General features: G+C 24.1%; 14 protein-coding genes across 14 annotated transcripts, besides 32 other annotated features; 9 read left to right on the forward strand and 5 right to left on the reverse strand.

The window, feature by feature from the left end:
* Positions 1–18: 18 nt before the first annotated feature.
* Positions 19–169: a sequence feature (AT_rich).
* Positions 170–249: 80 nt separating this feature from the next.
* Positions 250–279: a sequence feature (AT_rich).
* Positions 280–569: 290 nt separating this feature from the next.
* Positions 570–1,556, reverse strand: EDI_187010 (phosphatidylinositol N-acetylglucosaminyltransferase subunit C, putative; the record flags this gene model as incomplete). Its single annotated transcript, XM_001739564.1, has 3 exons — positions 570–615; positions 674–840; positions 897–1,556. 3 exons carry the CDS (start codon positions 1,554–1,556, stop codon positions 570–572), a joined length of 873 nt encoding a protein of 290 aa, XP_001739616.1.
* Positions 617–668: a sequence feature (AT_rich).
* Positions 855–885: a sequence feature (AT_rich).
* Positions 1,557–1,615: 59 nt separating the features above from the next.
* Positions 1,616–1,687: a sequence feature (AT_rich).
* Positions 1,688–2,564: 877 nt separating this feature from the next.
* On the forward strand, positions 2,565–3,269 carry EDI_187020 (uncharacterized protein; the record flags this gene model as incomplete). Its single annotated transcript, XM_001739565.1, has 1 exon — positions 2,565–3,269. The coding sequence occupies one exon, from the start codon at positions 2,565–2,567 to the stop codon at positions 3,267–3,269; it is 705 nt and encodes a 234-aa protein (XP_001739617.1).
* Positions 3,270–3,434: 165 nt separating this feature from the next.
* Positions 3,435–3,989, forward strand: EDI_187030 (uncharacterized protein; the record flags this gene model as incomplete). The annotated part of the gene is made up of 1 exon (XM_001739566.1): positions 3,435–3,989. One exon carries the CDS (start codon positions 3,435–3,437, stop codon positions 3,987–3,989), a length of 555 nt encoding a protein of 184 aa, XP_001739618.1.
* Positions 3,990–4,392: 403 nt separating this feature from the next.
* Positions 4,393–5,751, reverse strand: EDI_187040 (uncharacterized protein; the record flags this gene model as incomplete). The annotated part of the gene is made up of 1 exon (XM_001739567.1): positions 4,393–5,751. The coding sequence occupies one exon, from the start codon at positions 5,749–5,751 to the stop codon at positions 4,393–4,395; it is 1,359 nt and encodes a 452-aa protein (XP_001739619.1).
* A 787-nt stretch (positions 5,752–6,538) lies between these two features.
* Positions 6,539–7,789, reverse strand: EDI_187050 (uncharacterized protein; the record flags this gene model as incomplete). The annotated part of the gene is made up of 1 exon (XM_001739568.1): positions 6,539–7,789. The coding sequence occupies one exon, from the start codon at positions 7,787–7,789 to the stop codon at positions 6,539–6,541; it is 1,251 nt and encodes a 416-aa protein (XP_001739620.1).
* A 34-nt stretch (positions 7,790–7,823) lies between these two features.
* Positions 7,824–7,856: a sequence feature (AT_rich).
* Positions 7,857–7,885: 29 nt separating this feature from the next.
* Positions 7,886–7,906: a sequence feature (AT_rich).
* Positions 7,907–7,994: 88 nt separating this feature from the next.
* Positions 7,995–9,038, forward strand: EDI_187060 (meiotic recombination protein dmc1, putative; the record flags this gene model as incomplete). Its single annotated transcript, XM_001739569.1, has 1 exon — positions 7,995–9,038. One exon carries the CDS (start codon positions 7,995–7,997, stop codon positions 9,036–9,038), a length of 1,044 nt encoding a protein of 347 aa, XP_001739621.1.
* Positions 9,029–9,221: a microsatellite.
* EDI_187070 (uncharacterized protein) lies at positions 9,204–10,589 on the forward strand (the record flags this gene model as incomplete). Its single annotated transcript, XM_001739570.1, has 1 exon — positions 9,204–10,589. One exon carries the CDS (start codon positions 9,204–9,206, stop codon positions 10,587–10,589), a length of 1,386 nt encoding a protein of 461 aa, XP_001739622.1.
* Positions 10,590–10,618: 29 nt separating this feature from the next.
* Positions 10,619–10,675: a sequence feature (AT_rich).
* Positions 10,669–11,118, reverse strand: EDI_187080 (uncharacterized protein; the record flags this gene model as incomplete). Its single annotated transcript, XM_001739571.1, has 1 exon — positions 10,669–11,118. One exon carries the CDS (start codon positions 11,116–11,118, stop codon positions 10,669–10,671), a length of 450 nt encoding a protein of 149 aa, XP_001739623.1.
* Positions 10,786–10,835: a sequence feature (AT_rich).
* Positions 11,066–11,087: a sequence feature (AT_rich).
* A 368-nt stretch (positions 11,119–11,486) lies between the features above and the next one.
* Positions 11,487–11,556: a sequence feature (AT_rich).
* Positions 11,557–11,598: a microsatellite.
* Positions 11,599–11,915: 317 nt separating this feature from the next.
* EDI_187090 (uncharacterized protein) lies at positions 11,916–12,603 on the forward strand (the record flags this gene model as incomplete). The annotated part of the gene is made up of 2 exons (XM_001739572.1): positions 11,916–12,269; positions 12,418–12,603. The coding sequence occupies 2 exons, from the start codon at positions 11,916–11,918 to the stop codon at positions 12,601–12,603; spliced, it is 540 nt and encodes a 179-aa protein (XP_001739624.1).
* Positions 12,604–12,773: 170 nt separating this feature from the next.
* Positions 12,774–12,844: a microsatellite.
* Positions 12,845–12,908: 64 nt separating this feature from the next.
* EDI_187100 (uncharacterized protein) lies at positions 12,909–13,670 on the forward strand (the record flags this gene model as incomplete). The annotated part of the gene is made up of 1 exon (XM_001739573.1): positions 12,909–13,670. One exon carries the CDS (start codon positions 12,909–12,911, stop codon positions 13,668–13,670), a length of 762 nt encoding a protein of 253 aa, XP_001739625.1.
* Positions 12,975–13,033: a sequence feature (AT_rich).
* Positions 13,670–13,834: a microsatellite.
* Positions 13,835–13,874: 40 nt separating this feature from the next.
* On the forward strand, positions 13,875–18,989 carry EDI_187110 (protein serine/threonine kinase, putative; the record flags this gene model as incomplete). The annotated part of the gene is made up of 1 exon (XM_001739574.1): positions 13,875–18,989. The coding sequence occupies one exon, from the start codon at positions 13,875–13,877 to the stop codon at positions 18,987–18,989; it is 5,115 nt and encodes a 1,704-aa protein (XP_001739626.1).
* Positions 15,700–15,735: a sequence feature (AT_rich).
* Positions 15,788–15,815: a sequence feature (AT_rich).
* Positions 16,115–16,166: a sequence feature (AT_rich).
* Positions 16,390–16,460: a sequence feature (AT_rich).
* Positions 17,494–17,514: a sequence feature (AT_rich).
* Positions 17,656–17,797: a sequence feature (AT_rich).
* Positions 18,091–18,128: a sequence feature (AT_rich).
* Positions 18,441–18,500: a sequence feature (AT_rich).
* A 117-nt stretch (positions 18,990–19,106) lies between the features above and the next one.
* On the forward strand, positions 19,107–19,679 carry EDI_187120 (uncharacterized protein; the record flags this gene model as incomplete). Its single annotated transcript, XM_001739575.1, has 1 exon — positions 19,107–19,679. The coding sequence occupies one exon, from the start codon at positions 19,107–19,109 to the stop codon at positions 19,677–19,679; it is 573 nt and encodes a 190-aa protein (XP_001739627.1).
* Positions 19,526–19,562: a sequence feature (AT_rich).
* A 1,123-nt stretch (positions 19,680–20,802) lies between the features above and the next one.
* Positions 20,803–20,866: a sequence feature (AT_rich).
* A 573-nt stretch (positions 20,867–21,439) lies between these two features.
* Positions 21,440–22,266, reverse strand: EDI_187130 (uncharacterized protein; the record flags this gene model as incomplete). Its single annotated transcript, XM_001739576.1, has 2 exons — positions 21,440–21,867; positions 22,074–22,266. 2 exons carry the CDS (start codon positions 22,264–22,266, stop codon positions 21,440–21,442), a joined length of 621 nt encoding a protein of 206 aa, XP_001739628.1.
* Positions 21,885–21,942: a sequence feature (AT_rich).
* Positions 21,974–22,012: a sequence feature (AT_rich).
* A 116-nt stretch (positions 22,267–22,382) lies between the features above and the next one.
* Positions 22,383–22,414: a sequence feature (AT_rich).
* A 253-nt stretch (positions 22,415–22,667) lies between these two features.
* Positions 22,668–22,725: a sequence feature (AT_rich).
* Positions 22,726–22,803: 78 nt separating this feature from the next.
* Positions 22,804–22,903: a sequence feature (AT_rich).
* A 37-nt stretch (positions 22,904–22,940) lies between these two features.
* Positions 22,941–23,027: a sequence feature (AT_rich).
* Positions 23,028–23,114: 87 nt separating this feature from the next.
* EDI_187140 (uncharacterized protein) lies at positions 23,115–25,100 on the forward strand (the record flags this gene model as incomplete). The annotated part of the gene is made up of 1 exon (XM_001739577.1): positions 23,115–25,100. One exon carries the CDS (start codon positions 23,115–23,117, stop codon positions 25,098–25,100), a length of 1,986 nt encoding a protein of 661 aa, XP_001739629.1.
* Between the last annotated feature and the right edge of the window lie 6 nt (positions 25,101–25,106).

Below are 25,106 nucleotides of genomic sequence, written 5' to 3' on the forward strand. Positions count from 1 at the left end.
TACTATTTAACAGATAACAAAAAAAAATTAAAAATTTTAAGAATATAATATATTAATTTAAATGAATTTTTGTCTATTTTTATTATAAAAGTAAATTTTTTCTTTAATTTTAGAATAAAAATAAAAAACTGTTATTTTTAAATAAACGATATAAATAAAATTTATTTTACAGTTATATTTGAAAGAATAATAGATTGTTATAAGAAATAACTTTTATACTCCAGAAAATACAAATATTACAATGGAATGATTATATTATTTATATTTATTTAATAATAAGGATAAACTAATTTTTCTTTCTACGTGTAGGTTTATAATTAATGAAAAGAGTGTATTACAATTTCTAATGAACACAACTATTTCAAAGAATAAAAACAAGAAAGAATTATTGTATAGTATAAAGCCATTAAAAGTAGTTTTAACAAAAATTGAAAAAATATCAAATTATTATACAAGAATCAAAAATAAGTTAATTTATCTTCTGTTTTCTTGAAAAACAAATTTAATAAATTTTGTTTGTTCAATCAAAACATTCAAATTTACATACCAATTTGAATAACTCAAAAATTTTATTGTGTAGATGGTACAGCCTCATCCCAAGCACCACTAACCTCACTAAAAAAATAAATATTTATAATTCTTCTATTTTAAAGAATGAAAAAATTAAACAAACGTTTTTAATGATTGGATTTTTAACCAAAATTTCGGTCCTACATAAGTGCCAAGAGAAACGCAGAATAAATAAACGATTGAAAACCAAAATGAAAGCATAAAACAGAAACAAAATGTTGCAATAAAAAGAAGAATGGAATACAAAAAATACATATTTTTAGACTTTTTCTAAGAGATAAGCGAAATATAAAATTATGAAATAAAAATTTAATACTTCAACAAACTAATAGATAATGTCTAAATAATGGGTTAAATTCAAATAATATTATAGACAAACTAATTAATGGAAATACCATTGCATTCTTTGGTAATATAGATGCTAATACAATAGATGCTAATAATACTGCATTGTATGATAAAACTCCATTAATTTCATCAACATAATTATTGATATATCCATAATCAAAGAAACAAATATGAATAATAAATAATACCGTTGATAATATATAAATACTATCTGGATAATAACCTGTTGTTATTGTTGATATTACTGGAACTAATCCCCACACTGTCCCAAATATAATAATTGACCTCCACCCACAAAATACTGTTGGTGATATTTTTAATGGAATACATGATAAGAAACACATCGACAATAAAATAATATCAGCAACATACACTCCTCTAACTGAAAGCATTTCTTTTGCAGTAAGTAGAAAAATACACATATACATAATTACCGTTGATATTTGTTGTGATAATGCCAATGACTCTTTTACAATATCTTTTAATGGCAACACATCTAAATGATAATTCACTCGCATCCCCTCTAAAAACCAATCTTCAATATAGTTATCAGGAAATGGTTGTTCTGTATGAAGGTATTTGTTCATATAATACGGTGATACTTCTGGTGTAGGGGAGTTAGTTTGGAAAGAATTCATTTGTTTAATATTAAGTTAGTTTTGTTTCTATAAAAAAAAAAAAAGAAAACACAAAAGGGTTAAAAAATTTATATCTTTTTTTGTTATAGTTTCAAAAAATTTATCAATAACAAAATATTAAATTATTTATTCAAATCTTCTTTTATGAACTGTTTAATTATTGCTCTATATTTTTATAATATTTTGGCTATTAATATCTCATATCTCCACAACTTTACCTTCTTTAGTTTTATTAGTAAATTACTGTACTTGTTAAGTCAATAATTTATTCATCATTTCTATGAAAAATAGTTCTTATTATTAACTTGTTTTTTGTCTTAAAATACTCTATTTTAAATGTTCATTATTGGTCCATCATAAAAATGATATTTAATTGAATAAATTCAAAACTTTTATAATTACCATTATTTTTTTTTTGTTTTAACTTCTGGTATTATTAAATTTAATGTTTCAATACAAATTAATTTTTCTTTTGTTTTTAAGTATGACAAATTTTTTATATTTCATATTTGGTAAACTGATTCTAATTTTTTTCTTTATTTAAATCTGTTTTAATCTATATATTAAAACTCCAATTTTTACTTATACAGACAACTCCTACAAGTGTCTTTTATCTGTAGTAGATTTTTTCATGATTTTTTAATTCACCCAATTAGTACTATTCTTTTTATTGAGGTCTTGGTATTATCTTTTTATCTCTGCTTTTTTTTTTAATTTTTCATTATAACATACCATTGTATGATATTTTCTAAATAATGTAATCATTTTTTGTTTGATTTTAGTTATTGTCCAGTCTTATTTTTGATAATATTCCTTTACTTGATGACTAGTCGTTTAATTTATTTGTTATTTTTTATAAGGAACGAACACAAAATCTGTTTGTTCTTTGAGAAGATTATTTGAATTGACCGATGCATGGATATACCATTGTAAATATGTTTAAATGCTAACCGAATAATAGAAGTTGAATAAACATAAAAGAATTATAAATTATAAGAACTTGAAAATATGAAACCTAAAAAAAGAAAATTCAAAGAAATAACCATGGATAATGAAAAGTTACCTGAGATTGAGTCAAAGAATGTTAGGGAAGTATATGAAATTATAGCTCAACATTTTTCACAGACACGGTACAAAGGATGGCCTAAAGTCGAAGAATTTCTTAACGGACTAGAAAATTATTCTATAGTGTATGATATTGGAAGTGGAAATGGGAAGTACCACAATATCAATCATCACATTACTGTGATAGGATTTGATCCTTGCCATAATTTATTAATGGAAGCCCTCCATAATCAAAAAAGTCAAAATATACAGGCTGATGGTTTATATGTTCCAGTAAAATCTAACTCTGGAGATGCAGCAATTAGTATTGCTGTTGTTCATCATTTCTCTACTTTTGAAAGAAGAGTTGCAGCAATCCAAGAAATTATACGAACGATTAAAGTTGGTGGAAAAGCTTTAATTACTGTTTGGGCAAAAGAGCAGAAAAAATTTGAAAATGAAGAAGGACAAGACTTAATGGTTGCTTGGCATTTATCAAAGAAAAAAGATCCAAACAACCCAAATCAACCAGAAGAAGTATACCAAAGATATTACCATGTTTTTATCAAGGGAGAGTTAGAACAAGTAATTGAAAAAGTAAAAGATTGCAAATTAATATCATGTGGGTATGAACGAGATAACTGGTACGCCATTATCGAAAAGATATAAATTAAAGAAAAAAATTTTTTTCTTCTGAATGAGTACACTTTTATTAACCTTTCATGATTGTGGATATTATTTATGTTGTCTTTTTTTCTGAGAGGATTTTAAGATGAATAGAAAGAAAAAAGATATAAAAGACTGTTAAAAATGAAATTAAAAAAAAGAGATGTAATGGAAAGAACACTGAAAGTGCTAAAAACTGAAGTCTTCAATTTTTTAGACAAAAAGAAACAAATTGAAAATGAATGGAAACAAACAAACCAAGAGCATCAATGCCTTAAGAATAAAATTGAACAAAAAAAGAAAAACTTAATAGAACAACATGAAAAAGAATACCAAGCTAAAAAGAATTGGAATCAACAAATCCAATCGATATTAAAAAATTTTGAAGATGCAATGATATTAGCTGAAAAAACTGACCAAGAATTAAAACAGAAAAAGGATTCAATCTTGAAAATACTTCAGACAATTAAAGACTTGAAAGAACAAACAAAAATTCATGACACTATTGATTATAATGAAATTGAGCACCTAAAACAGAAAGAATTATTACTTACTCAAAGGATTGAAGAGCAAAAAGAACGGTTTAATACGTTATGTGTTGATTTAAAAAATACAGATGAAGAATTGCAAAATTGTCAAAAGAAGATTGAGACAATGCAAACACCTCAAGAATCAATTATTCCAACTGATGTACCGAAAAAAAGAGGAAGAAAGAAAAAGTAGACAACCGATAAGGATGAACGAATGATTTTTTAGTTTAATATGTTAATTCAATTGTTGTAAGAGAAGTCCTTGTTCAGACAAATCTACAACGTCCTCATATGCTCCAATAAATTTGTCATTATGGAACAACAATGGGAATACCCCTCTTAATTCAGTTTTAGAAAACATAAATTTTTTAGCTTCAGGATCTTTATCAATATATATAACTTTCACCTCTTTTTTAGTTAAAATTTCCATTAAATTTTTTAAGTTAATTGTGTGTGTTCTCATTTCAAGACCACAAATACTTGATGAATAAATAACAGTTCCACTCATTGATTAAAATTTTTAAGATCACTTTAAACCAAGTTTTGGTTTAATAGAAAAATAAATCTATAACAAGAAAAGGAAATAAATGATTGATTTATTTTTTATTATAAAAGTTTGGCATGTATTGTCCAAATCGATCATAATAGAATTTATATTGTTCTCTGATTTTATCTTCATCAAAATGATATAGACTTTCATCATGTGGTTTTCTTCCATGTTTTCTTTGAGGATCTCTTTCTTTGATGGTAAGTTCTAATTGTTTCTCAGCTTCTGGAGTTATTTCAATGCCAAAGTAATCATAAATTTTCTTCACCGTTTCTTTTGGTTTTGTTACTGCTTCAACAAACCCAACATCAAAAAATTGTTTTGCTCTTGTTGGGTCTTGACGTATATATTCATCACGTGCTGCAATAGAGTTTCTCAAAATAATTTCATTCACTTTAATTACATTTTCATTTAACCATACCATATCATCTTTACCTAAATCATGTTCAAATCTTCCTTTAGCTACATTCATTAATATAACCATTGATTTAATTTGTTCAACTGGTTCTCTATGAATCCAAATAAATCTGGCATTATATTCTTTTCTTCCACATACATCTAACATAGGAGCCATTGTTGCAAAATGATTAACCCCTTTCAAACATAAATAACAGTCATTGTCTTTTAATGGAAATTCAACTAGGTGCATTTTTAATTCATCCATAAGAGCTTCATAAACGTAGTGAAAATCAAGTTCATATAAATGAACACGATATTGTTCCAATCTTGGAAGTGCACCTGTCATAATGAAACATTGTCCAATCATTTCCATAAAGAAAGCCTCTTCTTCAAAATTATCCACACTATCAAGGTTATGTACTTTATTTAATTCTTTAGATTCTCCTTGAACTTGATTTAAAATATCAGTTATCATTTGTCTTCTTGCTTCCCTGTTCATAGTTTTACTTCCTGGGAAGATATGTTCCCAAAAACGAATACCACTTGCACGAGGATCAGTAGATAATAAATTATGAAGATAAGTTGAACCACTACGAGGTAAAGATACAATAAACATTGGATTTTTAATCTCAATTTTATCCAACTCATCTTTATACATTTTACGTTCTTCATAGAATCTCATTGCACTACATAATTTACCAACAATATTTCTTACAGTTTGTTTAAATATTGGGGCTTCAGGATTAAATAAACCTACAAAGAAGTCTCTAATAATTATTTTGTATTGTGGGTCAAACAACTTCTCTGAATCTAAGTATGCTTGTTGATAAATTGATGCATGTTCTGGATCGTACTTACTTAAATGAGCTACTGCCATTTTCTTTAAATTGTCATATAATTGGTCAAATGCTTCTTGTGGCATTTCTGGTTGAAGGTATGGATTCTCTTTGTTTAATTCATACTTGCATGGATAGTGAAAATCTTTTAGAGGATAGTTTTCAGTATTCATTTCTATTAAAGTAGAATAGATAGTTTTTATTCAACTTCTGTTTCTTTTTAAATGATATTATTAAGAAATTTCCAAAATCAATTAAAATTCTTTAATATTCATTATTATTGAACATATTACTCTTCTTTTCGTTTTGATGCAATTTTTGCACAACTGACTTTTATTTTAATCATTCTTTTTTTTTCGATTTATTGAACAAAAACAGAACTTGTTTAATTTTAATAATTTTCTTTTTGAAATTCTTCCATTTCGTTTCCTTTCTTATTAAATTCTTCAATTTTAGTTTGTGTTATAGAAAATTACTCTTATTAAATTATTATTCAAACAATGCACCTTTCTATGTTATTTTTAACCATTCTTTAATACTTTTCCTCTCTTGTTATTTATGACATGTTTTAAGTTTTTTGTTAGTGATATTTATTTTAAATGACAGATAGTTATGTTTAGAGAAGTGAATAGATGAAATGAATTAATATTTACAGTCTTATTGAGTTAATTATAATTAGTTAAAAAGAAAGAGTCATGAATGAATAAAGTGGTATTAAAATAATAAATTTCTTAGTATAAAATGACCTTCATTAGTTATTTTGTATACACCACCAATGATTTCTAGATAATGAAAATATTTATGCTGTTAAATATTAGAGTATGAAAAGAAAACACCTTCAAGTTTTCTTTTTCTATGTCAAATGAAGTGTTAGATTTCTTATAGATAGAGCAAAAGAAAAAAGAGTGATAAATGAAAAATATTAGAGTCAATGTCTTTTTGTTTGTACATTTTAGTAACTTAGCATTCAAAATCAAAATGATACTGAAGGTCATTCTGTTTTAAGAAATTTTGGTGGTAAGAGGGACGACGACTAAATGCCATAGGATCTTCTTTTAGAAATAGTTGAGGGGGATAAGGTCTTTGAGAATGATTTTTTAGAGTTCTAGAATATGGAACATCAAAGTTATTAGGTAATTCAGAGTATTGAGAAGGTTCTCCATATCGTTTGACTATAATTTCATTTCTGACATAATCTACAACATCAAGAATTGATTTGTCACACCAATCTTGATGAATTTTTTTGTCTGATTGGAACAATACACAACCACATTTCTCACATTCAATAACTTTCTTATCGCAACTTCCATTCATATGACGATTCAATGACAATAATTCACACTTGATATGACACTGAGGACATGTTTCAATTGAGTGAAATTTGGTATGTTCTTGTAATTTGTCTTTTAGAGTTATAGTACCACAAACAGGACATTTTGTAGTTAATTTTTTACATTGAGATTGATGAATTTTGAATTTATTTTCAGAAATCCATAATCCACAAAAAGGGCATAATGTTTTTCCTTCATGACTTTCATCACTGAGAGTAGGTACTTTTTCATCTCTGATAATATTCTTTGTTTGAGTCTTGGCAGTAATTTTCTGTGTATCATTTTCTTGAGTATTTTTTTCTTCTTCTTCACTTTCATTTTCAATAAAACTTTGATTAGAAGAGGTGTTAGATAAAAAAGGATTATCATATTCGATCTTAATATCTTTCATTAGTTGGGATATATAAACCATATTAGATGGTTGTAATTGTTTGATCACAACACGAGCTTTTGTGATTGTACGAACATTGTCTTCTTCATTAGAAACATTAATTTCAAAAAGTTCATTAACATAGAGAGTAGAATAAAATTTTAATACTGATTGAAGTGGTTCAATAATATTTTTTAATGAACAACATTCCATATTCATTGCTTCAAACTTAATAGATGTAACTTCTTGGAGTTCTACTAATTGAACACTAAGAGTATCATATCCAGGAAGAAGTTTATCTGAAATAAAAATGACATCAATAGGAGATGGACCTTCAACAACAGCAGGAACAATTTCATTAAAACGAGGAGGTTTTAAAGTAACGAAAATTCGTTCATTCTTAGAATTTTGAGCAAAAGATTGATAAAGAGTTTGTGGAATGAATATAGCATCACTCCCAAAAGTATTTCCAAGTAAACCATAACGAAGAACAGGATAGTATCTTGTCATTGAAGATAAGATAAGTCAATAAAAGTTAATGAAGTTTATTTTTCAATATTTTTTAAATAAAAAATTACATGATAAAAGACTGAGAAAATGGGAAAGTAATAAATAAATAATAATAAAGATTTGGTGAAGAAATAATTAACATGAAAAGTCAGAACTATAAGAGAAGTAGAGATATAAAGAAAGAAATAAATCATTTATAGATTAAATGAGTGAAGTGAAAAATAAAATTAATGAACAAGAAGAAAATGTTCAAGAGATTGAAGAAGATGAAATTGAAGAAGTTCCATCATTTCATTCAATTGATATTCTTCAACAACAAGGAATTAATGTTGGAGATATTAATAAATTGAAAAGTGCAGGTTGTAATACTATTGAATCTGTTGTTATGCATACTCGTAAAGAATTATGTAGTATTCGTGGATTTTCTGATTCAAAAGTAGATAAAATTATGGAAGCAGTTTCTAAAATATTTCCTACACATTCATTTATAAGTGCAACAACATCATTAGAAAGAAGAGCTAATGTTATTAAAATTACAACAGGTAGTAGTCAATTTGATCAATTACTTGGTGGAGGAATTGAAACAATGAGTGTTACAGAAATGTTTGGAGAGTTTAGAACAGGAAAAACACAATTATGTCATACATTAGCTGTAACAACTCAACTTCCATCACATTTAAAAGGAGGAAATGGAAAAGTAGCATATATTGATACTGAAGGAACATTTAGACCAGAAAGAATTACACAAATTGCAGAAAGATTTGGAGTTGATCAAACAGCAGTTTTAGATAATATATTAATTGCTAGAGCATATACTCATGAACAACAATTTGATTTATTAATTGAAGTTGCAGCAAGAATGGCAGAAGATCATTTTAGAATACTTATTATTGATAGTGTAACTTCTCTATTTAGAGTTGATTTTTCAGGAAGAGGAGAATTAAGTGAAAGACAACAAAAATTAGGAAAAATGATGAATAAATTAATTAAAATTAGTGAAGAATTTAATGTTGCAGTTGTAATTACAAATCAAGTAATGAGTGATCCAGGAGGAGGTGCTATGTTTGTTGTTGATCCAAAAAAACCAATTGGTGGACATGTAATAGCACATGCTAGTACAACACGTCTTTATCTTAGGAAAGGAAAGGGAGAACAACGAATTGTTAAAATATATGATTCTCCAAATTTACCTGAAGCAGAAGCTACATTTGCAATTGATACAGGTGGAATTATTGATGCTAAAGATTAAATTAAGAAAAAAAAAAAAAATATATAATATATATATATAATTTTGTAATTAATTGAAAATAAATAAAAGGTTTAAAAAAGATATGAAAGAATGTTTTTTATTTAAAAGAAATTAAAGAGAATTTTAAAAAGAAAAAAAAAAAACTTGAAAATAGAAATAATTAATATGAATAAACAAATAAAAGAACCTAAAGAATCATCAACATCAATATCTCCTAAATCAAGACAAACAAAAACAAAATCACGTCAAGGATTAAAAAAAACACAAGAAATTTCATTAAATACATTAATTCAATCATTACAAACAACTCAACAACCATTAACAATTTTATCTGAAATTCTTCATTCAATTATTTTAAATCCACCTTCAAATTCAATTTATAATACTTTATTATCATCATTTCATAGATTAACAATACCAATAACAACTCCTCTAAGTGATATTATAATAATGAATACTCAATATATTGTTGCTATTCTTGCTGTTATTTCTCTTCATCAACCAACAGTTATAGATTTATTAACACCAGTAAATCATTATGGTTTATTATTTCCTCAATTACTTATTCCTACTAAAATTGAAGAATCATCTCCATCACTTCTTTCAATGTTAACATCAGAAACACCATCTTCTATTGCAACATCAATTCATTCAGAATTAAAAACATTATTTGCATTACCTTCATTACCTTTAGTTATTCCATATCTTACACTTCTTATATTATCAAATATGAATGTTATTGTTTCTCTCCCTAAATTACCTCATTGTGATAATGAAAAAGATTTACTCTTATTTTTACCATTATATACAACAGTACTTGCAAGAGGAAGTACACAACCAATACCAGTAGTTGATGATTTAATGACACCAATTACTCTTTGTTTAAATCATCTTCCTTTGACACTTCAACCATTAACAGAAATATTAACTGCAATAATGAATTATTCAAATAGAATCACACAAGATATATTATTAACTATTCCAATAATGAATGTTTTAACTAAAATACATCAAAATATGTTTAATTCAGATGATTGGTTTGATATTAGAGTACTTCTTTTAAGTATTGCTGCAAATACACTTTATGAATTAAAGAAAACAGCTATTGCATTAGTAAAAAGTAATTTATTAGAAGAGTATTGTCAAGAATTTGAGAATTTAGGAAATACTAAAGAAGATAAAATAATAAAAGGATATTTAGCTGTTGTAATTTGTGGATTTGTATTTATTGATCAAGAATGTTCTAAACGTGTTCATTTAGAATGGGAAGAACTTCTTGGATTGTTAGAAGAATTTGCTGCATTTCAACAAAATTGTGGAGTAATGGATGAAATATCTCAAAGAAGATTAATTGATGCAATGGAAGTAATTGAGAAAATTATTGAAAAAAAAACTAAATCAACATTTGAAATACCAATAAAAAGAAAGAGTTCAAGTTTAAAAACTAAAAGTATTGATTTACCACAAAAAAATAATGAAAATGAAGAAATATTAAAAGAGAATAGAATGTCATTTGATTCTCTTTCACTCAACGATATTGATTGTTATTAAATATTAACATCTTTTTGTGGTTGGTTTTGATTTATTATTTAAATTCATTAATAATAAAAATTAAATTAAACTAATAGAATTATATAGAAAAGTATTGATTAATAAGATATTCTTTCCAAGAAGAGAGAGGAACTTCTTTAATAATAAGTTGAAGAAATACTTCTTGAAGATTTTCTAATGATAATCCACTTTCTCCTATTTTATCAATTAATTCATTAAAATATAATTGTTTAATTTGAATAATTTGATTTTGTAATGAATTAATATCATTGTTTAGATTTTGATTAATTTTTTCTAAACTTTCTTTTTCCTTTAAATTTCCTTGATAGAATTCTTTTAATGTAGTAATTTGACAATGATAATCTGATGCTTTATTAATAAGTTTTTCATATTTTAATTGACTATCTATATTTTGTAATGATATTATTTCTTTCTCTTTATATTCTTCAATTATTAAATTAGAGGTTTGTTGGTTGTATTTTTTTAATAATATATTTACTTCTTCTTCATCATAAGGAAGAAAAGTCATAATGAAATTAATAAGATCCACTAAAACAAAAAAAAAATGAGATATTTCTTGATAATATAGAACTTCAAAGATTTTCATCTTTAGAACAAATTACTTAAAACAAATAATAGAAAGACAATTAAACATTTTTAAAAATTCATTCAAACAAGATATTTAGTTGGAGTATAATCCATTTAATCAACTTTAAAAAGTATAAAACACATTAAAAAATAAATGTAGTTTTCAAGAAGATTAGTTATATTTGGTAAAATAAAAGAATGAGATTATGGGTTATGAATAACATTTCTGAATGATTTTTTTTTAATTGAAGTAGAAATTTATTTTGAGATATTATAAAATGATAGGAATTTCTTGAAAAAAAAGTCCAGATTAATAATGATTTATTTTTAATAAATAATTTTGATTTTATGGTTTTAGAATTTAAAATTAATAATTATTAAAGAAAGGAAATCAAAAAAAAAAAAAAAAAAAGATAATAAATTTCTATTTCTTAAAATAAAAAGAAATTGAAAAAGTTAAAAGTAGAATTTGTTATTTTCAAAGGAACTTTGATTTTTTTGTAAAAACTATTTTATTTACACGAAAAATTAGATAAATTTATTGAATCTTTTTTAATTTGAGTATATATTCGGGAAATAACGAAAAGATTAGTAAAAATGATTTCATTTACTTATAAATATATTTCTTTTCATTTAATAAATCTTTTCCTATCAAATATATTCTCTACAACGAAAAAATTTAATTATGTTTTCATATTAACAATAATCTCAAAATCTCAATAAAAGTCTTGTTATTTTATGACTACACTGTTTGTATCTTCTTGTTTTAAATCAAAATTTATACTTACAAATAGTTCTGTATTTACTCCAGTCAAAAAAAGTCTCTATTGTATTATTTGGGATACTACTGTCTCAAACTCTACTGAATCTGACCTTATAAAAGAAGTTCCAAGGTCTTCTCGTGATTGGAGTGATCTTGCAACTTTATATATTATTCTCAAATATAGAAAATGGCAATTAAAAGACCGAAGAACACAACCATTAAAACAATTTCATATTCAATGTTCTAATGATTTAATGAATGATTTAGGAATTAAAAAAACATCAACTCAATTAAGAGATAAAATTAATAATACAAGATCATCATATCATGTTTGTTCTTTTCTTTTTGTTTTAAAAAAAAAGAGAATTCAATAAACAATAAGTCTCTCTAAAATAGATAAATATTCAATGACTTTTTATTGGATTTCAACGATTTATATCATTTAATAAAAGTACAAAAAAAACTAATTAATTAAAGGCAATTTCTAAACAACGTAAAGAAGGTATTTTTGATCCAATTCAAACATTTCTTAATAAAAGAGTATTAAAAATGATGAAATTTTTATATGACACTAAATCTACAGTTACAGTTGAAGATATTGATGTCCAAATTAATACAATAATTAAACAAAATTCAAAAATTCAAGGAAAACTGTATCAATGAAAAGAAGGGAAATACATAACAATTTGTTTCTTTAGTTTTGTAAATTCATTAAATTTAAAATCCAGAATTTTAATAATTGACTTGGAATTCGTTGTCATTTTTTAAAAGTCTTAAAACTAAAACTGAAAGAATTATTTTTGATTCATCTAAATAACACAATCTATATATTTAAAACATAAAATAAAAATAATGAAAAACAAGAAAATAAAGAAACCAAAAAAAAATAGGAAAAAATATAAAACGTTCCCCTTTTTGAATAGTCAGAGAAGAATATCTTGTATTGAAACAGTTGGAATTAAAAGGTTATGAAGAAGAGTATTTGTCAATCAAAAATTAATTCAAAAAAGCAAGAAGTTCATTTAGAAATGGTCTTATTTTCAATATTAAATGAATTAAATTATAATTTAGAATTAGAAAAGTTTTATAAAAAGAGTAAATATGAAACACAATTAGTTAAAGTTCATGATATTTATATTGAAGAAAAAGGAAAAAGAATTAATACAACATTTAAAAAATATGTTATTGATGGTTGTAAAAAAGGAAATGAAAATTATTATAAAAGAAATTATGATGCATTAACAATGAATTGGATGATTGAAGAATGTTTAAAACATAAAATTCATTTTGAATTTAGAGGAACAAGAAGTGCTAAATATACAGTTGTTATGAAAAAAATTAAATCAATACAATGGAATGGTATTTTAATAGAATCAAGTTTAATTGATCTTTTAGGAATTCAATTATTAGATTCTTTAAAGAATTTATTAAGTGGAAATAATCGTCAAAGTGAATCTTCACTTATATTATTACCACCTTATTCTTTTTCATTATTACCATCTCTTCATTCTATGGGATTTTTCTTTCAACATCCAATTTGTAATAATTTAAATCATTGTAATTGTACAAAAGTAATAAATAATGAATGTGAACATGGTCTTGAAAATGGTCAATGTGATATTTGTTCTTTTCAATCAAATAATTCATCTGAATTAATAACAATATCATCAATAGATTCTTCTCTTAGTGTATTTCTTCCTGTTCATTCTTCTAATTATCACATATTATAATTTACTTATTTTTTATTGATTTATTTTTTTTTTTTTTAAAGGGCTTAAAAGATTGGGTTTCTATTTCTTTGTTTATTAAAATTTAATGAGTTGTTTCTTTTTTATTTTTCTTTTTAGTTTTTAACTTATTATTTTCAAATGTTTTTTTCATTTATTCTTCTATTCTTCTTGTTTTACAAAACATCGAGTAGAATTTGTATTATTATGGACTGTCATGAATTTAAACAATTAGATAATTGTGATTTAATTTCTGTTAATAATTCAACTTTTACTATTGATACATTGTGTTTAAATGAAACGAAAAAATTACCACCAATCAATTTAGAAAATTTATCTACACTTATTATTGAAGAAGGTTCATTCCAATATATTTCTTCTATTTTAATTAAAGAAAATTCATTTATAACAATACAAGGAACATTAAATATATCTAATAATAAACTATTACAACTTGGATCAAATGTAGTATTATCAATTAATGGTTCAATCATACTAAATTCTATATTTTTTAATATGAATAATCAAAATATAATTCTTAATGAAGGAGGACATTTTATTATTAATCATTCAAATGTATCATTTTTTAATACAAAAATTACTTCAATAACTAATGGATTTTTTAATATTCAAGAACATTGTTCTTTAACTTTTTTAGATACTTCTATTTCAATTTTACAAATTAATATTTTAAGTTCATCTATAATTAATTTAACAAAATCTTCTTTAAATTCTATTTCATTAACTCTTTTTAATGAATCATCTCTACAAATTTATCAATCTACTTTTATTACTTCAAAAATTACACTTAAAGATTATAGTCAAATTATATTAGAAGAATCAAAATTCCAAATAATATTTCTTCATTTATTTGATTATTCCACTTTTTCTAGTGATATTTATAGCATTATTTCACAAATACAAGAACTTAACTTAAGTGGAAAATCAATTTTAAAGATAAATAATGGTATTTTATCAGATATTGAATTAATTTTATTATTTGGAGAATCTCAATTAATTGTAAATGATTGTGATTTTAATGCAAAAATAATTCAATTATATGATAAAAGTCAAATTATTTTCTCTGGAATAAGTCAATTAAATAATAATTTTCCTTCTACTACTATTCATTTTTTTCTCTTTAATTCATCTAAAATTCAATTACAAAATAATACTTCTGGATATATTGGATCTATTCAACAATTTAATACTTCTTTATTTTATATTTCTGATAATGTCGTAATTTCTTCTCTTTATGATGATCCTTTCACTATTGATATGTATGGAAATTCTATGTTTTTGTTTTATGGATTATCTCATCTATCATTAACTAACCTTACTTTACATAACTATTCATCCATGTATTTTTATGATAATTATTTCTTTGAAGTTAAACAAATTAATACTTATGATTATTCAAATATTATATTATTTGATGATGGAATGTTAATTCCTCATATATTGGTACTTACTAATCATTCTACAATTATTTTAAATGGGGAATGTTGGATTATTGCACATTCTATTTTATTAAAAGATTCAAGTAGTTTCTTTCAAAATTTTAAATCATATGTACTTTCTACTAGTTTTATTAATATAATTGGTTCTAGTTCATGGTATCTTCAAGAAGATTCATTTTTTTCTTGTGAACAATTTAGTATGACAAATACAACATATCTTCATTTTAATACATCAAAAAAACTACAAATACAAGGTAATTTTGATTGTAAAGAAGAATGTTATTCAATTTCACTTAAAGATTTTTGTATAATAAATATAACAAGAACAGTTGAAGAAACTGTTATATTTGAGAAAATAGAAAAAGAAGTATATCTTGGAAATGATATTATTATATTAAATGAATATGAAGAATGTACTAATTTAATATTTGATGAATATAAAGGATTTCAAAATAATAAAAACCCATATGTTGTACTTTTATCTAATGGTAAAATACTTAGATATTGTCCTAATAAGATAAATATTAAAATGAAATGTATTATGAATGGAACTGAGTGGATGAATGAATATGATATAAAATATCTTATATCAAAAAATTTAAAATATTCATTTACTCAAAAATATTGTCCATGTTCTGGTAATAATTGTTATATTTCTTCTTTAAATGATAAAATTAATATAAATAATGGTGACATTAATGTTAATTTTATAGATAAAAAAGTAAATCTTATTATGAATTCTAATTTATATCAACAAACTATTCATGGTTTTATTGGTACTGTTACTTTTCCAAATAAAATTACAATATATCCACTTTGTGAAGTAATAGGTAAAAATGGATTTGTTTCAATAAATAGAAATCTTTTTAAATATGAAATAGATTGTTCTTCAGATGATAATTCTAATGAATTAACAAGAAAACAAGAATTTCAAAGTTTAATATTTAAAATGAATGATCAAACAATTGAAATTAAAAGTAAATATGGAATTATTCTTTATTATAAAGATAATTTTAATATTCTAAAAAATTATAATATTCAAGGTTCTATTCCAATAATCATTAAAACATATAATGGAATGATATATCAAAATACAAATGAAATATGTGATTTTGGTATTTATGAAAATAATAATTTTAATTGTCTCAGAAAGAAAATTATTCAATGTGATTCTGGTTATTATTATGATTCAAATAAATGTAAAAAATGTACTATTGATAATTGTAAATATTGTACTTCTTCAAATTGTTTATTATGTAATGATAATTATCAATTAAAAGATAATAAATGTATATTTATTAATTCTTCTATTTGTTTAAGATTTATTAATAATCATTGTTCTTATTGTTCATTTGGAGGTGTTATAAATGGTCAATGTTCTAAATGTGAAATTGAACATTGTGTTGATTGTTATGAAGGAAAATGTTATCGTTGTGAAGATTCATTTGATGGAATTTTAGAGAATAATCAATGTATTAAAAAAGAACATATAGAATATAAATCAACAACTTCAGTTATTTCATGTTCAAATACACATTTTCTTAATAAAAATATTTGTGAAAATTGTAATTCTATTAGTTCTAAAATTGAAATATGTGAAAATAATAGAATACTTAAATGTAGAGATGATTTATTAATGAATGAAAATGGAAGTTGTATTTCTATAGTTAATGGAATAGTAGAAAAAAATGGAATTATTAAATGTAATGATGGATTCTCTTTAGTTCAAGGAATATGTGTTAATACCCAAGAAAATTGTGAAGAAATGGTTAATGGAAAATGTTTAGAGTGTAAATATTCATATGGAAAATATATTTCAACAACTCAAACAATAAATTGTAATAATAAAGTAAATCATTGTCAAGTTCAAAGTAAATTTGGATGTCAAAGATGTGATAATGGATATTTTTTAGAAAAAGGAATATGTAGTATTTGTGATGAAAAATGTCTTACATGTATTAATGATTCAAAAAATTGTTTAAGTTGTAAAGAAGGATATTTTATTGATAATTATCAATGTAGAGATAATATAGAAATGAAAGAAAGTTGTAAATTATATACAGCAACAGGAAAATGTGTAAAATGTCATGACAAATACTATATTTATGAATTTGGATGTTTTCCATGTAAAGAAGAATGTGAAAAATGTACAAATGATCAAAATTGTATTGAATGTAATAGTACAATGTATATGAATCAAAATAATCAATGTAAATTTAGAAATGAAATTCAAGGATGTAAAAATAATATTACTTCTAAAGGATGTGATAAATGTGAAGATGGATATTATCTTATTTTTAATGAATGTTTTAAATGTAGTACTCATTGTAAAAAATGTAAAAATATTGAAAATTGTCAAATATGTGAAAATAATTATATTTTAAATTCTTTAACACTTAATTGTATTTCAATAAATCTTGTAAGTCATTGTATTAAAACTGAAGATTCTAAATGTTCTCATTGTTCATTTGGATATAAATTAAATGAAAATAAAGAAGGATGTATATATCATGTTATATGGTGGATTGTTTTATTAGAAATTATTATAGCATTATTTATACTAATTATAATAATTAGTATTGTTTGTGTTATTACTAAAATATTTATTTACAATGTTCTTTTAAAACAAAAATCTATTATAATGAACATAAAAAAATTAAAAATTAAAATGATTGTTCATGCAACATCAGATATTATGATTTCAACTGAATCAATTCAATTTAATACTCTTAATAACTTATTAAATGTTGATACAATAAATAATACTTCATTTTATATTGGAAATATATCTAATTCTACAAAAGAAATTATCATTAATTGTCCTTTCATTAATGATTATAAATATCAAGTAAAAACATATCCTGAATGTATTAATCTAAAACCAAATAAATGTTGTCATGTTAAAATATCAATTCTTCCTTATTGTACTTGTTTTATTAATGATTCAATCTCATTATATGAAGTAAATAATTTAAATAAAAAGAAATTAATTTATAAATTACCAATTAAAGTTCAAACAGAACTTTCACCAAAACTTGATATTGCTGATGTTATTGAACAAAAAATTATTGGAGAAGGTAGATTTGGGATTATTAGCAAAGGAAATTATAAAGGAAATATTGTTGCAATAAAAAGGTTAAAAGAATTTTCATTTAATACAGAAACATTACTTAATACTAACTTTAAAAAAGAAGTTGAGATGTTATATAAAATAAGATGTGATTATATTGTTCATTTTTATGGGGCATTTTGTTTTGATTTTAATAAAAGTATTATTATGGAATATGCACCATATGGTTCTTTAAGAAATTTGATTATTAAAAAAAATTCTAATATTCAATTTCATAAATATTCAAAAATTAAATTTATTATAGACGCTGCTAAAGGTATTCAATATCTTCATAATAATGGTATTCTTCATCGTGACATTAAACCAGAAAATATACTTATTATGTCTCTTGATACAATTAATGTATCAGTATGTGCTAAATTAACTGATTTTGGAAGTGCAAGAAATATAAATATGCTTCAAACAAATATGACATTTACAACTGGAGTTGGTACTCCAGTGTTTATGGCACCAGAAATATTATTACTTCAAAAATATAAAAAACCTGCTGATATTTATGCTTTTGCAATAACAATCTATGAAGTCATGAAATGGGGACCAGCTTACGATAATTCTGATGGATTATTTGAATATCCATGGCAAATAGCTGAATTTGTTGTATCAGGAAAAAGACTTACTAAACCTAAAACTATGGAAGATAATATCTTTTTAATTATTTCTAAATGTTGGGATAATGATCCTCAAAAACGGTTAGATATATCAACGTTAATAGAATTATTAACAAATGTATGAATAACATGTAATTAATTATTTTTATCCTTTTTTTTTTCAAATGGTGCTTTAAAAATACATTTTTTTTTGTGGATAAGGAAAAAAAAGTAACTTAAAAACTGTTTCAAGAGTAAGCGAATGAATAAACATAAACATAATATTAATGACTTTCGCAAATATAAAGATAAAGTTAATTATCTTATATCACTTCAATCTATCTATCTTGCATTACTTAATAAATATGCAACAATAGAATTAAAACGAAGATCAGTTAAATCAACAGTTACATTACCATTTCTTTGTGTTTCAAGAATAACATTTTCACAATTAGATTCTATTTTAGTTTGGAAATTTATTGAAGATAAAATACATCATATATTTGTTTTGGAAACAAAAAATAACATTGGTAAAACAATAGCAGCATCTCATATTAAGAAAAATAGGTTAAATATATCTATTCAACTCCTTGAAGATTTCTTATTTGAAAAAGGTTACCGTTATATGTATTCATTATTTTATAGAAAAGATGGGACTATTGCTGGTGAAGTTAATATTGGTATTTATTGTAATAATATATTAAAATATGATATAAATGCAATTAAAACAATAGGTTCTTCAATTAATCATTATTTAACTGATCAATTAAAAAATAATCCTACTCTTGACATTACTAAAGGTGATCCTATCATATATAATTTGTTAAACAAATAAAACGCGACTTAATTATTGTCTTATTTGTATGATTTTTACCAATACTTAATTGTAATATTTCACTATTTTTCAATCTTCTTCAAAAAAAGTTCAATTAAATAAATTTTCAAAATCTAAAAACTTTACAAAAAAAAATAAAAGAAACGAAAAGTTATTTCTTGTTTATTCAATAAATATTCATAACAATTTTTTTCAAACCATCAAATGATAATTATTGTAATAACTACCTTATCTAATAACCAATTACTCTATGTTAGTTTTTTTAATTCCAAAGAAAAATATGTGATTTGTTCAATTAAAGAGTTTAATACATTAGTTGTACGTTTAATACCTTTTTTTATTTCGTTTTTGTTTCCTTGTTTTGTCATACACTTAGTCAACAAAGATAATAACTTTATCTTTTATTTTATCAGTTGTTATCATAAACTAAGGTATTTATGAAGTAACAAAATAGTGAAATGTTTTATTTCAAATATTTTTGTTTGTATTTTCTTTTTGACGTTTTCTTCATCTGTTCAATCATCAAAAAACATCTACCCTAATATCTCTATACCCATTCAGTATATTCAACTAACCACTACTTTATTTCATTATTGAGAAATTTTAAATTAATAGTAGGTATTTATGAAATGAGTATTGACTGAATATAATTCCAATTTGAAATACAAATCCTTTATTTTTAATCAACTTTCATTTTGTTCATTAAAACAAATAAGAAATACTCTCTGACTATCTAAATGACTCTTTGTTATTCGTAGATCACATAGTGTATTGAAACAAATTTATTTCTTATTCAAAAATAAATCTCTTTTATTTCATACCTAAATGGACACAACACTAAACACCAACCAATATCTTCCTTTAAGTGATCAGACAGATGATAAATGGGAAATGCTTGAAGACATGATACCAATTGGTGAACTAACTAATAAAGAAAACATATTATCACTGCAAACCAATCAAACGGAAGAAGGACTAACCAAACCTAAATAATTTACAACATCTTATTGTCATATTTTTATGGTACAAATTACAATCATATTTTGTAATAAAATAATCATACAACTCAATACTACAACTAATAACTTGAACTATAAAATAAGAATTCAACATTAGTAATTACTAATTATCTATTATTTAATGAATGAAAAGAAATAAATGTTATTGTATTTATTTATAATTTATATCCATTACAATATTGACACAGACCTTTAAATAATTAAAGAGTTGTAAAATTAATATTAGTTTTTTGATAGTATTGGTATAAAAAAGAGATTCATAAAATAGATGATGTCATACTTAATACACTCCTTTTTAACACTTTGTATAATTTAGATTTGTGCTTCTGACGATATTCAATAAAATATGAAATTAATCAAATCATTAAATATTATGTTTCTAATCTGAGATTTGACTAAATAAATCACTTTTAATGATTAATTTTTGGACTAAAGAAATATCTTAAATTGAATAATATCAAACATTTATATAATATTGTAATTCTTCATGTGTAAACTGTTCTTTCTAACTGTTGCGATAATATTCTCAAAATTACTTCAATAACAAAACGACAATAGTTATAAAGTAATTAACAATAAACAACTGTTGATTTAAATTGAAGTCAACAACTTTGTTCTCAAACCCTCTTTTTTATATTTCACTTATTTTAATTTACTGAAAAATCAATTTAAAAAATACCAAACAAAAATTGTTTGATAGTTTACTCAAGCAAAGTGGATTAAACAAAAAGTTATCATTGCTTAAATAAGAGAACAGAAACCTTTCTTACCACCCTTCTTTCCATCAGACCCACCTTTCTTAAGATCAGCTTGTTCACTTGGTTTTGAAGTACTAGCAGGTTGAATATTCTTCATAATATCAGTAGCAATTTTATTGAACAATTCATCAACATTTAATGATTTCTTAGCAGAAGCTTCCATGAATGATACATTCAATGAATTAGCAAGTTCTTGTCCTTGTTCTACAGTAACAGCTCTTTCATCTTCGAGATCACACTTATTACCAATAAGTAATTTAATAACTGTTTCTGAAGCGTATCTTTCAATTTCTTGTAACCATTGTCTAACATTTTGGAATGTTTGTAAATCAATAACTGAATAGACAACGATAATACCTTGGGCACCTCTATAATAAGAAGAGGTGATAGTTCTGAATCTTTCTTGTCCAGCTAAAAAATGAGACTACATTTTTTTAATAAAAGTTATTAAAGAATTTTTGAATAATTTCTTTAACTAATTATAAAGCCCTTAAAAGACAATTAAAACGATAAACGGTATTATATTTTATAGTTTAATGTATTATAAAATATAATACCATTTATTGTTTGATATAAAAAAGAATTTTACATTAACTCATCAATGAAATAAAACAAACCAGTATCCCAAATTTGTAATTTAACATTTTTACCGTCTATTTGAACAGTCTTAATCTTAAAATCTACTCCAATTGTAGCAATATGAGTGTCAGTATATGTATCATCAGCAAATCTTAACAATAAGCAGGATTTTCCTACTCCTGAATCACCAATAAGAAGAAGTTTGAAAAGGTAGTCTTTTTCTTCAGCCATGAACTGTTTATTTTTAGTTTCTTTTTAAAGTTCTTTTTTCTATCAAATTTAGTTCTAAATTATTTTATTATTTGAATTCAATGTAAATTATCGGGATTATAATTTATTTTTCTTCCATATTTTTATTTTATTTTTTTTTTAATAAAAACACTACAGATACTTATTTACTCCTCTCAAACCTCACATTCATTTCAATTTAATCCAAAAAAAGAAAATCTTAAAATTAAAAATATGAATGAATATTCCACTAACTTCTTCGGTTCAAGACTTTTTCACTATTTTTTTTGTACTATTGTTTTATTTATTAACTAAAACTTAATTGAAAAAGAGGATATACTTTTAGTAACAACAAACTTTAGTTTGAATGGTATGACAGAATTTATTGAGGTATAAACCTAATCTTATTTAAAAATAAAATTATGATACCTAAACTAATTATTATAATTTATTATTTTAATTCTTAAGAAAAATCGACTTATATTAAATAAAAAAGTTTTGAGTTGTTCACTTTATTTGTTTTATTTTATCACTTTTCAGTATTTTTTATTTGTTTATTGTTCTTAATTTTGTTATAAATTAAATTAAAAAACTTTCTATTTTTTGATATTTTAAAATATATTTATATATTTTTTATTAACAAGTAGTAATTTCTTTTTTCATTTTTTAGTTCTGTCATTAAATAAATAGTTTAATATTCTTTTTATTTAATACAACTGGTATAAAAAACAAAAATAAATTAATGTTTTTAATAACAATTTAATGTGAATTATTAAAAGAGGAATGTGAATTATTTTAAGATAAAAATAAAAAGGACTGAAAATAATTTATTCATCAAAAGAATATTAAGTATGTCAAATATCAATAAACCTTTTTCACAACAACCAAATGGTTTTATGGGGTTCGGTCAAAACAACCAACAAACAGGATTTGGAAATAACACACAACAAATAAATGGTTTTGGATCGTTCTCAGGGTTTGGTTCTAATCAAACCCAAAACACTGGATTTGGTCAACAAAGTCTGTTTAAACCTTCCTCTCAACAACAAACTGGATTTACAGGTTTTGGACAACAAACCCAAAACACAGGGTTTGGATTTGGTAATACAATCGGAAATTCATTAACATCAGGATTTGGACAAACTAATACACAACAAAATGGTTTTGGTGGATTTGGACAAAATAACCAACAACCAAATGGGTTTGGGTCATTTGGTAAAACTAGTTTTGGTGGATTTGGAAATAATAATACTCAAACTAATACTTTTGGTGGATTTGGACAAACAAATAATCAACAATCAAATGGGTTTGGTGGATTTGGATCATTCGGGCAAACAAATACTCAGCAAAATAGACTTAGTGGATTGGGGTCATTTGGAAATACAACAGGATTTGGACAAAATAATACTCAGCAGAACCCTTTTGGTGGATTTGGGCAAACAAACAATCAACAATCAAATGGTTTTGGATCATTTGGGCAAACAAATACACAAACAAGTGGATTTGGAAGCACAACAGGTTTTGGACAGACTAGTCAACAGCAAAATGGATTTGGTGGATTTGGAAATACAACAGGTTTTGGACAAACAAATAATCAACAAGGTGGATTTGGATTATTTGGACAAACAAATGCACAGTCAAATGGGTTTACTGGATTTGGAAATACAACAGGATTTGGACAAACAAATACACAAACAAATGGACTTGGATTTGGTGGATTTGGAAGTGCAACAGGATTTGGACAGACTAATCAACAACAAAATGGATTTGGTGGATTTGGAAATACAACAGGATTTGGACAAACTAGTAATACACAAACAAGTGGATTTGGTGGATTTGGACAAAATAATCAACAAGGAGGAGGATTTAGTTCATTTGGACAGAACAATAATCAGCAATTAGGATTTGGAAATACAACAGGATTTGGACAAACAAATTCATTAACAGGTTCAGGGACATTTGGTAAATTAGGATTAAATCAAACAAATAACCAAGGAAACTTGTTTGGGGGATTTGGAAATAATGCTTCTTTTGGTACTTCAAATATCTCAAGTTTTGGAAATTCTACTAGTAATGTGTTTACATCAACAAATGGAATTGGTTCATTATCAACAGGAAATATTAATGGGCTCTCTTTTCAATCACCTCAGCAACAAGGATTAACACAACAACAAACATCAGCAATTATTGCTGATATGGCACAAAAACAGCTTAATGAAAAACAAAAGAAAGAAGATAAAGAAAAGAAAGAAAAAACAAAAGTTAAACACCCAGAAGTTCATAAAAAAGCTGTAGTAATGATGTATCAATCTTTAATAAGAGATTTAAATATAACAAATGAAGAAAATAAAAACATTAAAGAAGAGGATAATAAAAATAGTACAAAAGAATCAACTCAACCTATTGAAATGAGAAAAAGTTCAATACCTATTTTTTCAAAAGCACCTGTTATGAATAAAAGTGGATATTTTATGGTTCCATCAATCTCAGAACTAAGAGAATTAGAAGAAGATAAATTAAATAATATCAAGTCATTAACAGTTGGAAAAAGTAATATTGGTAAAATTGAATGGAAAGATGTTGATGTCAGGAATATTAATTTTGATATCAGTGTTATTATTAATGAAAAGAATATTGAGGTATATCCTGATGGAACATTAAAACCAGGTGAAGGAGAAAAATTAAATAAATCTGCAACTATTACATACTTTGGAGGATTAAATGAAATGGATGATAAAGAACTTGATTCTTTTGTTAAAAAACATTACCCTTATGTCACTAGTTATACAAGAGATGATAGTGTAAAAGAAGTCACTATCGAAGTTGATCATTTCTAAAATAAC

Source organism: Entamoeba dispar, genomic scaffold (assembly GCF_000209125.1).
Source record: "Entamoeba dispar SAW760 scf_1105229462237 genomic scaffold, whole genome shotgun sequence".
Taxonomy (NCBI): domain Eukaryota; phylum Evosea; order Mastigamoebida; family Endamoebidae; genus Entamoeba; species Entamoeba dispar.